At 55.7% G+C, this 14497-nt stretch overlaps 1 protein-coding gene across 5 annotated transcripts in view; it reads right to left on the reverse strand.

The window, feature by feature from the left end:
- Window positions 1–14497, reverse strand: part of CPT1A (carnitine palmitoyltransferase 1A) — a 52197-nt gene that overhangs the window by 7616 nt on the left and 30084 nt on the right. For all 5 annotated transcript variants that reach the window (XM_082748756.1, XM_082748755.1, XM_082748757.1 and 2 more), the window contains exons 9-14: window positions 13927–14014; window positions 11182–11377; window positions 9472–9660; window positions 8767–8872; window positions 5056–5172; window positions 3506–3670 (exon numbers count right to left, since the gene is read on the reverse strand). In XM_082748756.1, the coding sequence (XP_082604882.1) occupies window positions 3506–3670; window positions 5056–5172; window positions 8767–8872; window positions 9472–9660; window positions 11182–11377; window positions 13927–14014 (861 nt within the window). The remainder of the gene's footprint in view (window positions 1–3505; window positions 3671–5055; window positions 5173–8766; window positions 8873–9471; window positions 9661–11181; window positions 11378–13926; window positions 14015–14497) is intronic.

The raw sequence follows: 14497 nt of genomic DNA on the forward strand, positions 1-14497 counted from the left end.
AGGCCAGTGTGGCCAAAGCTGAGTGAATGAGACCAGGTGTGTTATGAGAGGAGTTTGGAAGGGCAGACAGGGATCAGACCAACGGTCACTAACCTTTGGAACATGTTAACTCGGAAGGGAAAAATAGATACATTTTAATTTCTACTAACCTCAAACTGAAATACAGCATGTAGAAGCACAGCCAACAAACCACAGTAATTACCAACAGTGCAGTGACTTTGAAGAGAAAATCATAGCTATTTGCACAACAAATTATGGTTGCTGCAGATGTCCCAAAATACCATCTATGCTTATCACGACTTCAAAATTACAGTAGTCATTAGCTCTGCCACCCCAAGTTTAGTGCATAATTACACTCACTGTGCTGCAAATTTACATTTAATATTCTGGTGTGCATTTTTATTAACTGATTATCTCCGTAACCCCACGTAGTTCCTTTCATGCTTTATACACATTATGCTGAGATGGGATCCCCAAGGCTTCCCCAAACTTCCTGCAGGGTCCAGGGCACAGCGAAGGGTCAGAAGCCTGGAACGGAGACCCCCCCAGGACATACAGGACATCTGCATTTACACAGAGCCAAGGGAAGGCTCTGTAGCTCTGAGCTGAGCCAGGAAGGGTCAGAACCACAGCTCCAGAGTCGTGTCCCTAACACAGCTGGTCCTCTACAGGGCCTGCACATAAGAACCTCTGCATGGAAAGATCTGCCTTATATTTTTCATTCGTTGTACGTGGCATCTGCTCAGTCCACTCAAAACACCCGTGGACCATTCGTCCGACTGAACACTAAGCAAACGTCCTCTGTGAACACTGAAATGACATGTGATATACAGATGTACGAGACAGCATTCTTCTGTTTTTTGGGGTTTTTTTTTTCCAATTATTAACAATACAACACCATTCTTAGCTCAAGGGCCACGTGAAAACAGGTGGAGGCCGGGAAGTGGGCCGTGGGCCACAGTCTGCACATCACCATGGTAAAGAAATAAAACTTTCACATGATGCCGATGGCCAAGTGTGTTCACAAAACACACCACAGACACATTTAAAGGACACACAATCGTCCGTTGTACAAAAATACGATAATCTAACATTTCACACTGATAACCTTTTCGACGGATTCAAACTTTTTTACTGAGGGGCCTGTTTCAGCTCATCTCTGTGAACCGGGCCTTAGAGAGTACGGTTCTCCAGGAAGAATTTGCCAGGTCAGGGTCACGCACGTTTCCCTCTGGAAGAGCCTCACGCTGGAAGAGCCTGCCGCACGCACGCTTCCCTCTCTAAACTGCCCCTGTACAAGCACGGACTTGAAAGGCCTTTGCAAGTCGCAAACATGCAGTCTTACTTACGCTGCATTTATGGGCTTCCTAGCAAGACTAAATCTTCCACGTACATTCCCCGACAATTTGTAGTTTTCTGCTCTCGTGAACCACTACCCTCTGCTGATTCGGTTTGCCTACTGGGCTGTTTATTTGCTTCCCCAAAGGAGCCCCTTGGCCCATTTTTCCAGGCCCATTCACTCACCAACCCATGCCCTCCCAGCGGTGTTAAATCCTGCACCTATCCCAGAAAAGTGCCCAGGACGGCACCTTACTCATTCCTAAACTCTTCCGATTTCTACATGTTAAAAGAAACAATGTCCACCTCGTTACTTTTATTTTTCAGAATGTTACTGGTTATTCTCAGACGTCACATCTCCTAAATGAACTTGAAAATCAATCGCTCGAGCTCCCTTTGGAAAATCACCTCCAGACCTCAGACTGTGTCGGCACTGGACGTGTGAACTGGGCACACTCGCCTCTGCGGGGTCGAGATTTTCCAGCCAAAACCACAGCCTTGTTCCTTTTGGAGACTGTCTCTGCCTTCCTCCCCCAAAAGTCCCAGCTGTTTTACCAACGTGAGCCTGGACCCCAGACTCCTGTCCCTGGTTCCCATTCCCCTGGCCTGTTGTACTTTCTACTTGGCCAAGTGCTGGACAAGGAAGATACTGGTCTTCGGAGAATTCGGCAGCAGGCTCCTTCCTGAGCACACTCCTTCATCTCGAAAGCTTCTCTGCTGCCTCCATTCCCACCAGATGTACTGATCCCTCTCCCGCCCAGTCATCCCATGAGCTGTGCTCACTGTACTTATGGGAAGGCCTTTGAGGATGCCGGACCTGCTGGAGCGGAGGCAGCCTCAGCCTCTCCTTAATGGGGCTACTCACCCATTCACCCTTCAAGCCACATGTCGGCTACTGATCCGTGACGCTACTTATCACGTTAGGGTAACAGCTCCGCTTACTTAGAGCCGTTATCGGGAATGCACGCCAAGATTTTAATGTCTTTCTAGCATTTGTCGAGAGGACTGTCCTTTTTCTTCTCTGATCTAAATAATAGTTTAATCTGTCTCCAGGTTTATTAATACCAAACCGTGCCCCTGGCCGCTGGCTCCATAAGCTGCTGCTTTTACACGTTTCCCGCACTGCACTGCTGGATTCTCGTTGCTAATATCTTACTTAGGTTTTCTGCGCGTTTGTTCATGAGCAAAACTGGTCTACAGCTCTTTCTTGCCATCCCTCCAATTAAGACATGAGCTCCAGAACCAGCCTGCCTGGATACAAGCTCAGCCATGGGAGTTCTCCTGCTCCTGGGAGAGGCAGAGATCAGCAAGGCCTTCCCCAGGGGCTCTGAGGACTAACGAGCCCCCCCTCCCCCGCCGAGGCACTCCGCACCCACTGGGCGGCTCTATCCAGCTCCGGATCACGCCCAGGGTGAAGCTGGTTCCGAGCGGCCTGCCCCTCACTTTCAGGAGCCTCCTACGCTCGTCCAAGCAACGAAGCCACTTCGGAGCAGGGTCCCTCCTGCTGGGCAGGTCTCCGACTTCTGACTTTCATCATGGGGACTGACCTCCTCCTGGCTTTTTACCTTGTCTCGGGTCAGCTTCACTAACTTCTGTCCCTGCAGAAAATCGTTTCGAGATCTGCAAACGTATTACCGTGGAGCCTGGCGTCCCCTTACGAAACTCTGTGTTTGAGGCAGCGCCTCCCTTTATTGCCCAAACGCAGTACCTCTCTGTGCTCAGCAGTCTTTAAGGTCAAGCTTGCTAATTCCAAGATTCAGCTCCTCTATCTGGCTACTGGGTCTGTAAGTCCCTCGCTCCTTCAGACAAAGCGCCCCTTCCACGACAGCCCTTTCCGCCCGATGGCTCTGTGAGCACACACTTAAGTGAGTATGTCCCTCGGGGAAAGGAAGCTTGGTGACTTGATCGTCTTTGTGAACAACTACCGTAGAGTCAGCTGGAACTCTGACTCTGGCCTACCTTCTCCCGGTTTCTCGGATTTCGATGTTACCTCTTCTGCTGTCCTGCATCTGCGTCTTTTCTTGACCTGCCCCCACACCCACCGAGAGGGGTTCTGCTCACCGCATCCCACCACGCCTGCAAGGCGTCCGACCTTCCCCACCCCCGGGGCCCGCGGCTCCCGGCAGGTGCGCAGACCGCGTGCTCGCCACGGAGCCCCCGCCCGTACCTTGTAATGAGCCAGCTGCAGCGCGAGCTGGACGAAGGCGTCCGGGCTGGTCTTGCATTTCTTGATCAACCCTTTACCAAAGGTGTGGAACGGGAACGAGTGGAAATCCACGTCGTTTGCCAGAATGCTGGCGCTGTTCAGGGAAGTCTCGATCACCTCTTGACACTAGAGGGAAAGGAGAAAGAGACGTGAGCTCGGGCTGCTGGCGTACCTCGCAGAGACGAGATGTCTGCGCGGCCAACAGAGCTGTTGCTGGAATAGACACCCGTCCCATCTTCTTCCCGGTTCTCCCCGGAAGCGTCATCCTGGAGCCGCAGTCCGGGAGTGACAGGCCCCCCCGCTCGCCCAGGAGTGCCGGGGGGACCCGAGCAGGAGGAAGGCCCGTGGGGGACTGCGGCTTCCTGGTCTGCACACGCCCCCACGGGGCATTCCGCACAGTCCAGAGTTTAGTTTTGTGAAATCCACTGTGGCGACCCAGCTCCCAATTATAAAAAACGAATGGGCCATGTACGACCACGCCATGGAGATGAGCTCCCAGGCCACAGAAGGACGCGGGAGGAGCCCTAAATGCACGAGCCTGAGGCAAAGAAGCCGTCTGCAGAGGCCAAGTTCAACAGGATTCCACGAACGGGACACTGTGGAAGAGGCCAACTGTGGCGACCGTGACAAGACCTCTGGGTGCCAGGGGCACGGGGGCGGGGGACAGGGAGGAACCGGCAGTGCCCACATCTGGACCGTGAAACCGCTCAGTGTGAGGCTGTGCGCGGACACTGGTCGTCGTACATCCGTGCAAAGGCCAAGAATGCACTAGGCCGACACTGACCCCGTGTCAGGGATGGGCGCGTGTGTGCTGGGTCGGGGGAGGTGGGCAGGAGGGAGGTCTCTGGACTTCCTGATCCACTGTGCTGGGAAAACTAAAACTGCTCGAGAAAGTTAAACCTACAGAAACATTTTAAATACACGGGGACTGACTTGGTCAGGTACAAGGACCCTGAGCCCCTGCACCTCGGCAGCGGTGACACTGCTCTGAGGAGCTCATGCCGGCCCCTGGGGACGCAGGACGGAAGGCCTGGTGAGACGGCAGCCTCACGCGTGGCATTTTCTACTTCGAGAAGTGTTTCTCGGGCCCCAGGAATGCCTGCTTGGATCGGATGGGCAGAACTGCCCCAAACTTCCTTCCCCAAAACGCTTCCCTTTATCGAGTGGCCTCTGTATGAAAATCTTTGAGAAACAGAAATAGTTAAGTTAGTGATCTCAGAGTATTTCTACCCCAAAGGAAGTGACTTTGCTTTTTCCTTGTTCACTGCGCTGTCCAGCCAAATGGGAGCTGGAAATCTCGCCGACAATCTTTGCCAGAATGTGAAACAGAACCACTTCCCGGGGCCGGAGGCAGCAGGAGCTGTGGCGAGCAGCCCTCCGGCCCGTGTGTGGACACAAGTCTGTGTGTGTGGCCTCCAGCTGAGCCGGTGCCCACTCAGCAAGGACGCAGGGGGGAGGGGGGGGGCTGTGGCCGCTTCCGCTCATCCCCATCCCAGGTCGCTGGCACTCACTTCCTCCGGGATGTCCCACTGCAGCCGGGTGGGGTACGGGATGTTCGGGTTGGTGTCGCCCTTGCAGTGCCCGTCCTCCGCGTAGCCCAGCTGAAAGCAGTCCGTGGCCAGGACATACTGTCGCAAACGAAAAAAGACAGATACGTCGGTCAGGGGAGAGGAGTCCGGTGAACCCTGTTACCTAGAGCATCTTGGAGGCCACCCCCAGGGGAGACAGACCCTCGTCCTTCACGGAGATGTGATGAAGACAGCAGGGGCGCCTCCCAGGGTGTGCGGCGGATGCACCCGACCCCCTCCGCGCAGCCACCCATCGGGAAAGCTATTTCCATTCCAGAGGGGAGAGAAATGGACGTGAGGAGGCTCCCCGGCTTGTGGGCTGCCAAGCAGCTCAGCCAGGACTCCGCACATGCAGAGCCCGCTTCCAGGTCCCAGGTGCCCGCTGGGGGCCACCCCCCATCCCCCGAATCTTTACAGAAAGCCCGGAAGGCAGGCCCCATTATTCCCAACGGCGTAAAAATGAGGAGGCCGAGCCACCCAGGGAGGAAGCCGTGCGCCCCAGTCCACACTCCCCACGAGCCAGGCTCCGGGCCCAGCTGGGGCCTTCTCTTGCCCCTGGCGAGGACACGCACACTGATGAGTTCAGTTGTATTTACTGAGCAGCTACTATGAGCCAGCAACCCTCCGAGCACCAGTGAGAGGATGGGGAACAAAACAGACCAGAATTTCTGCTTTTCCTCAAGACGCTAAACCTGGCCATCTGACCTCCCCAGTCTCCTCCAGGGTGCACGCACGACAAATGAAAACACGCATTCGCCTAACACGTGTGCGTGAACGTTTCCCAGGGGCGGTGCTTACAGTCGTTGGAGCGTGGAAACAGCCCATGCAATGGCCAGAAAAGACAGTCCAAGAGATAGAAAGTAGATCTGTGGCTGCCTGGCGGGGGCGCGGAGAGAAGCAGGAGTTCCCTTTGTGGGGAAACATCTTAAAGGAGATGCCGGGGGGGCGCCTGGTGGCTCAGGGGGTTAAGCCTCTGCCTTCGGCTCAGGTCATGATCCCAGGGTCCTGGGATCGAGCCCCACATCGGGCTCTCTGCTCAGCAGGGAGCCTGATTCCCCCTTCCTCTCTGCCTGCCTCTCTGCCTACTTGTGATCACTGTCTGTTAAATTAATTTAAAAAAAAAAAAAAAAAAAAAGTAGATGCCGGGGTTGGTGGTGTGACCACCGTGTAAATACCCGAAACCCAGTGAATTGTGTACTTTAAGAAGATGAATTTTATGGTCAATTTTGTCTCCATAAATAGTAATAAAAAGATTTTCTAAAAAAGGAATCCCTGCACTTGGGGAGCTTACATCCTAGTGGGGGAGACAAACACACACACACACACACATACCCCAAAACCCCCAACCCAGGTCTGGCTGGGGGCACTGCCGGGTGTGAGGGGTCGGGGCTCTAGCAGGGGGGCGGTGTGTGGAGGCGGCCACGTGTGTGCGTGTGGTCAGCGTCCACGCAGATCTGAGCAAGTGAAGGGGCCAGCCTACTTGTGCCTGAGCCGCTCCACTCTGAGACCCCAGAGAGCCCAACTAGCTTTAGAAATATATGGTTGGCAAGCAGAGTCCAGCTCTGACCAGATCTGCTCCTGACCGCCTCGCCATGGGCAGACCGGTTCCCGGGCCTCCGGGACAAGAGAGTATATCGGTTCCTACCCCTGCGGGGAGCTCCTGGGGTCCACATCCGGCCCCTGGAGGCCCAGGCCATTCCGTCTGCTGACAGGAACCCGAATGACTGCCTTGGGCTGTCCACGCAATCTCTTTACCTTTCTCTCCTCCAAGAGCACTTAAAATAGAAGATGGCCTTGTCAACACGCAGGTTTCTCCACCTGGCTAAGTCACCCTGTGCCGTGCAGACTGCCCGCGGCTCAAGTGCGGTTCTCCTTCACGGAGACCAGCTGTCACGCGCTCCCTACTGGGGGCGTCCCTGGAACAGGTGTCACAGGTCTGGACAGTCCACTGTGTCGACGGACCCCTCTGGAGTCCGGCTGCTCTGTCCAGGGGCTGAAGATGGCTGAGTCATCGTGCAGTTTCAGTTGAAAGGACCACTAAGCTTTTGTTGGCATCAGTAGACGGGCGGGGGCAAAGACCCTTCTGAGACTTGACTGCTTTTATCGTATGTTCGAGTCTTGAGGCCAGACCACTATCTGAGAGACTGTTCAGTAACACTGTTTCTTTCCCACACAGAGAACCTCACTTGGCTGAAGGAAGAGCGGGTTAGGTTTTGCCCAGACCCCAGCCAGGGGTAAGATGGTCAGGAGAAGTTTTAGAGGGGGCATCCGGGGCTCCTAACCCAGGCCCCGGAGAAGGCAGAGGGGCCTGGGGGGAGTGCAGTGAAGCTGAGGCCTGATGGGGCCAGGGGCCAGGGGCCGGGGAAAGAGTGCTCGGGGCACAGGAGGGAGCACGTGCATAGGCCTTGCAAGAGACAGCACGACATGGCCTAGGATTTGTGACTCTGGGGAAAATATGGACAGATAAAATATTTTAAAAATAAAGATTGAGATGGAAAGCCTTCAGAGGAATTAAAAAAAGAAAAGAATGCGGTCATGCATTAAGATATCTTCACAAGTTCATGACGATTTCATCATGTCCGGTCCTCGAGTGAGCGCCACGGCCCGTGAAGGACGGTGGGGTCCTCGGCCCGCTGTCCCGTCGTCCAGCTCCACCTGCCAGGGCAGCAGACCACAGAGCACAGGCTGGGCTTTCAGGGTGACTTCAAAGGGCCTTGTTGCTTAACAAAAAACTACCTTGAGCTTCATCAAACCAGGATCATACAGAAATTTCTGGATCAGGTCCACTGTTGACAATCCTGGAGTTCAGAAATTTCTCCAAACAAGAACCGAGGAGGGTAAGTTAAGAAAGCAAAACCTTCTTCAATGGTTCATGCCAAACGCAAAGAAGGTTCCAGCGCTTCAGGGAGAAATGAATTTTTTTAAGTTTAAAGCAGTGGCAGGGCCAATCCAACACCACATTTTAACAAGCTGGGCAGAGGGACCAGGTGGCAGGGGTTTGGCAGTTTTTAAATAACTTGGTAATTTTAAGAATTAAATGATGCGGCTGCGTTTTTATCAACCAGGATTTAATGCACTTGCTTCTAGTCGGCCTAATACCTGGCACATGGAAAGAGTCTCGAGAACACAGCAAAGAAGGGGTGGTTTTGCTTCAGCTCTGCCCTGGAGTCCCTGCACGAGAGCCAGCCACCAGCCCGTCACTTTGGTTCCACCAGAGACGGCATTAAATGTGCTTCTATTTAAGGAAAGTTAGTTGTAGGAAATGAAGACACGAAGGCCTTTGGTTTAGCTAAATCATGTTACACGAAGTGCCAATGTGTGTTACGAAGTCTTCTGTAAGCAGACGGGTACCGCACGATGAAACGTCGTCTGGGGTCGGGACTGGCAACAGTAAGTGCCATGCTCATGTCACAGCTGCACTCGCTCCCCTCCCACAGCTGCGTCACAGCTGCACTCACCCCCCACAGGTGCACAACAGCTGCACTCGCTGGCCTCCCACCGCTGCGTCACAGCTGCACTCACCCCCCACAGGTGCACAACAGCTGCACTCGCTCGCCTCCCACCGCTGCGTCACAGCTGCACTCACCCCCCACAGGTGCGCGACAGCTCTGCTCACTCACCCCCCACAGGTGCGCAACAGCTCTGCTCACTCACCTCCCACAGGTGCGCGACAATGGGCGCATCGGCCCAGGTGTGCTCGGCGTTCATGCCCATCTTCCCGTTCTTGTAGACAATGAACGTGAAAGACTTATCGAACCACCTACGTGAGAAAGGAAGGTTCCCGGAACTTAACTATTTCAAAAAGACCGAAAGCAACCGTAAATCACGTACTCCTTTTATTCGGGTTGGGCTCCTCTGCCCCCAGCCCCCAAAAGGCTGGCCCACACTCTTAAATCTCGGCAGAGTGCTGGGAGGGGCACACAGAGAACTTAGGTCAGTGGCTTCTCTGTTATCAGAGACAAAGATAAGCCCTTGTGAGCACACACCCTCCTCCTCCCCCCTACCCCCCAACCCCGCGGGGACTAGCCTCACCCCCACCTGCAAGGCAGGCAGGACAGATCCGCAGATGAGGAAAAGGAGGCCACAGGAGTCCTGAGCTCGGGGAGCAGGCCGACCCCACACCCAGCTCAGCCCCGCCCACCGCCTTCTCCTGCCGGGTTCCAGGCATCCGCAGACACCCCTCGCCAGCACCTCCAGTCAGAGGTCGGCGGGAACAGAGAGGAAAAAAAGTCTTCCCCTGTGTGTGTGTGCGCATGTGTGCAGATGTGTGCCATGCAAAAAGAAAACCAAAGCTGTGCTCTTATGCGAGCCTCATTCCTTCAGGGCAGAGACACCGGAGGCTGGGGGCAGCCACGTTACCTGTCAGAGCACTTGCCATGGAGGAGAGACTTGGCGTAGCTGTCCATGGACGCGTCCGGGTCTTCCTTCCTGTACCCCTGCTCGCTTTCGTCGAGCGTCACGAAGAACGCTGCCTTTTCCACGGCATCGAGGGACTGTTTGTTTTTCCCACGTCCAAAATAGGCCTGGCGACACTTGGCCCAGGGTACTCTGAAACAAGGCTTAGAGTCAAACCTACAGGAACGTGAGGACATCTCCTTACGTGCGGTGTTCAAAACGGCGGTTTTCAGTTTTGTAGGAATTTAAGGGAAACCGCACGTGTATGACTCTGTCTGCAGCGGACAGCACCATCGGCCGGCAGGCCTCCAGCCCGGCGCGCACCTCCACTCACTGGACGCTGGATGGGCCACGAGAATGCAGGCTCTGAGCTCAGCGACCGAGCCAGGGCTCCCCACGCCCGCGACCGTCCTGACGACGTTGTGGCAGGTGCTGTGAGCACGTCCCTCCTGCCCGGCTCCCCTCCAGCCCTTGTCCACGGATGAGCTCACTGACCAGCACTACATTCCCATCTTTCAGAGGGGGAACCTGAGGCACACCGACGTGATCACAGCTACTTTGTACAAAGAAGAACTTCCAACCCACGCTGTCCTACTCAAGTCCAGGCTACTAACAGCCACAGGACACCTCGGGAAGAAGCGGCACCCCTGCGAGTCCCAGGAATGGGATTCTTTCCATCCCACTTTTCGTGGGATACAAGGAGCTGACACGACACCCACTTCCTGAGAGTCACCGCAGCCACGGCTCCTTCGATGGCTGCCAGGACCGTCCCGCAGGCCCTCCTCTGGTCCTTCACCCACCCACCGTTCCAGATGAGGGTCATCTGGCCTGTCTCCTGCCCTCTTCTCTCCCCGAGTGCTCGCCAAGGTAGCCTATGGTACCAACACCCCCAACAAGCACCAGGTCCCCACACCCACCCGGCCGGGACCACTGTCTGCCAGGGCCACAGTGACAGCAAGGACGGTCACTAGTGCTGTGTGAAGGGTCAAGAAGGTGACGGGGCCAGCACATATGCTCAGCGTCTATGGGAAAAGGAGCCTCAGGGCCGGCCGCCCAAGGAGCCCCTCGGGGCAGGGGGTCCCAGGCAAGCCCACTCCTCAGCTGCAATTCGTGCCCACCTGCCCCCTGGGCCCCTGACGCTCGTGAGCACACGGGGAGGGAGCTCGTCCCCCAGACACACTGCCCTCCGCGGTTCCTTCCAGCCCCGGGGAGGGCGCGGCGATGGCCTAACACCCCCGGGCTTCTGGGACGGGGCCTCCCTCCAGCTCACGCTGCCTGCTCCAGCCTGCACTGCTCGAGGAGCCCCTGGACCAGAAGATTCTCATACACCTGCTCGGGGCTCTCAGGTGGGCCTTTTAAACGGATAGTCAAGCCCCAGTGTAGGCAGGCCCATGGGACCCTCTCTGCCATTCCCAGCATGGAACATGCGGTCCACACCCCTGCGGCAGAGCCTGTGTCCTGAACTCAACAGGCCTGCGGCCCTGCCGCAGAGCCTCACTCCTGTCTGTCTTGAGCCCTGGCACCCCGGGCACCTGGATGGGCAGCCGGCCAGCAGGGGCAGGACTCGGACTCCACGCTCCAGCCCGGCCCCCCAGCACCGCTGCCCCGCCCCCACGCACCCCTCCGGCCGTCCCAAGTCCATGGCCAGACCCATGTCACGGAGGAGCCGCACACCTTTCTCCAGCCGTGAGGGCCGCCAGCTTGGCCTCCCCCGGCTGAGGCTCAGACGGGTCGTCCAGAATGCGCTGCATCTGCTGCTCGACCTCCCGGGGCTTCAGCAGCCTGCCGTCGTGGTACAGCCAGACCTTGAAGTAGCGCCCTCTGTGGAACACCACGATGTGCTTGCTGTCCCGGACGTGCTGGATGGTGTCTGCGGCGGGACGCGGAACCCAGAGGCGGGGGTTAGGGAGAGCTGAGCATGGCCCTGGCCCCCCGACCGTCCTGCGGCCCCAACCCCGCCCCCTGCGTCCCTCGGTGGGCCTCGACCGTCCAATTCCTCAAGAGTCTATAGACGGTTCGGTACAGATCAAAGCTGAGAGAATTGACCCCGTCTCAGCTCCGCTCAGCCACTCACTGCCCGTATGATCTCGGGCCAATGACTTCGGTCTGCTCAAGGCTTTCTACAGAAAACTACGGCAAACACGCCCTTCGAGCCTTCATTCAAAGTCAGATATAAGAAGCTGCACACTAGGATCACTTCCACTCAGACGCTACACCAGGTCCTGGCCAGCGCACGGTCAACTAAGAAAGGAGAATCAGGGATCCTCTGATCAGGGAAAGATACAGGGATGGGAACACAGGCCTCTTGCAGCCGCGATGAACCCCAGAAAACCCAACCGGCTGTTTAAATTACTGAGAGCACAGCTGGGTAGCCACTGGGGGTCCTCATTTGCCTTCCTCTCCCCTAGAGTTCTGGGCCTGGCTGAGTCCCTCCCACTCACATGCTTGGAACCCCAGCCCGCCGCCTTGGATGCGACTGTATTTGGAAACAGGGCCTTTAAAGAGGTAATTCTATTAACACATTGTGATTAAGATGGACCTTAATCCCACATGACTGGGGCACTTGTAGGAAATGATCAGGACCCAGAGAGGCACGGAGGGATGACCCCGTGAGGACACAGGGAGAGGACGGCCGTCCACACGGGAGGTGAGAGGCCCCGGGGGACTCCCTGTCTGCACCTGCGTCTTGGGCTTCAGCCTCCAGGATGTGGGGACAACGAATGTCTTTCAGCCCCGCAGGCTGTGAGGTTTTGTTACAACGGCCCCCAAAACTAATATATTCAGGAGCCAACAACTCAAAAATACACTTGAAACAACAAAAACAGAAAAGGAGTTAGGAGTAACTAACGGATGAGGCACAAGACCTGGGCAGAGAAAAGTACAGAAGCACCCCGTGATCCGAGGGGAGGTGTTCAGAGACCCCGCAGATGCCGGAAGCCGGGGAGCACATGGAACCCCAGCCGCATGCCTGTTTTCTCCAGTCTACGGAGATCATGTCCGACTTACAAACAAGGTGCAGTAAAATGTTAACAACAGCAAACCCAGAGCGATTACATCCTGTGCTGACAGAGCTTATGAGGACGTGGTCTCTCTCTCAAAACACCTGTCCTGGCCCTTCTTCTCGTGATGACGGGAGACAAGTCGCACGGGTATGACACAGGGTTAGGCTGAGGTTATGGGGAATCACCAGGCTCCCATGCCGTGGCTGGTGGGGGGTAACTGAGACCACGGAACACGAAACCTTCAGCTCAGGTCATGATCCCAGGGTCCTGGGATCGAGCCCCACATTGGGTTCCCTGCTCTCTCTCTCTGACAAACAAAGTTAAATTAAAAAAAAAAAAAAATGTCTGCTTGAGATTCTCACCCCTTCTGCTCATCCCCCGCTCTCTCTCTCTCTAAAAGAAATAAGGAAGTACTTTTAAAAACTTAAAAAAAAAAGTTTTAAGCATGCTATTATGGTCCCAACTGTCCCCGAGCTGTTTTTTGCCAACTCATTTGCTTTTCACAAAAATCTGGCCACGGATCACTAGACCCCAGACTGAGAGAGACAAAGGTTGACTTTCGAACCAGAAACACGCAGGCTGGAGTGAGTTTTCAGAAAGCCTCTGGGTCCCAGATCCGAGGAAAGCTGAATCCGCTTCCAGAAGCTCAGCCAGAGGCCGGTTCCGGTGTCTGAGGACCCCCACGCCTACCACCACAGGACAAGTTCCCACCTGGGGCTCATAGTCCAGAGGTACCCGCTGTAATGAAACCCCCAAAAGCCAGATCAGCTCGGGACTCTATACAATCAGCTTCGAAAGTGGCAGTGGGTCAAAACAAATAAAAAAATAAAAAGCAGCTGTGAGTTCATTTTAACGCCCACCGTAGGGCTCAGACAGCGTCTGGTTTGTCTCTTGGCGAGTGACCGGCATTTGCCACCTGCAGGGCCACCCGGAGGCTCACAGGTGGCTCAGCCTGAGCCCTGGCTGGCCCGGCACAGTCCCAGGCGGTGACATGCCTCTCCCTCTCGTTCTCCAGGGCATCCTGGCTCAGATTACGTGGCCAGGACCGCTGGGGGTGGGGATCAGCTGCCCCAGGCCAGGCCCAGCCTCCTGAGCACAGGCCAGCGTGTGTTACACCAGAACCCTGACTGTGGGCCAGAGCGACACTCCCAAGGGAGCCAGATGAAGAAAAGAATATTCCTGGCCAGACCTGGGAGGAACACCCCAGGAGACAGCCTTCGGCCAAAGAGAAACGGATTCTGAAGATAAGTCACATGCCCGGGCCTAAGAAACACCGGGGAAATTCAACAGAAGGAACGTTCCTGAGCCTCAAACTTCACTCTCAGGAGGGGTCAGCGTGAAGCCGAGTGCTGCCTGTCCATGACCCCGTGGGCGGCGAGTACGGAGCGAACGGGCTTCCCCAAGGGTCCCCACTCACCCGTCTCCTCGCCTGGGATCCGCGATGTGTTAAACATTCGCTCCCACTGAGCGGAGCAGAGCGGAACCGTGGATCCCAACAGAAGGATCTACAACAAAAATGCATTTCAAACAAACAAGCATTCCTTGAGGGGGGCGGTGAAGGAGGAGCAAAAGATACACTGATCTGTCTTCCGAGCACACAGTGCCTGACACGTCTCCTCTGAACTCAACTTGCTGGGCCGCCGGCCTTGACCGACCTTGACCGCTAAGACCCGCCGGGCGCGGCTGGGGCTTGGGGCGCAGGCGGGGCTCTGACCGCCCCCTCCTGCCCAGAGGTCACACCTGCTAATGGATCATTTGTCACCTGACGCTTACACCACAGACCTCTTCCAAACCCAGGCTTCAACCAAAGGGCTATCTAAAGAAAGAAATGTCTTGTTCTCCTTCACTAATTCACCAGCTCAATTGTTTTCTTCCAAAGGTAAACGAGAGCTTCTTCCGGCTGAGATCACGGGGTGACGTACAGCAGGAATTTAGAACACACCAGGAGCATTAAATCTCACAGTCATTACGGAGAGTGAAAGAAGCGA

The sequence above is a fragment of the Mustela nivalis genome (assembly GCF_964662115.1).
Source record: "Mustela nivalis genome assembly, chromosome: 9".
Taxonomy (NCBI): domain Eukaryota; kingdom Metazoa; phylum Chordata; class Mammalia; order Carnivora; family Mustelidae; genus Mustela; species Mustela nivalis.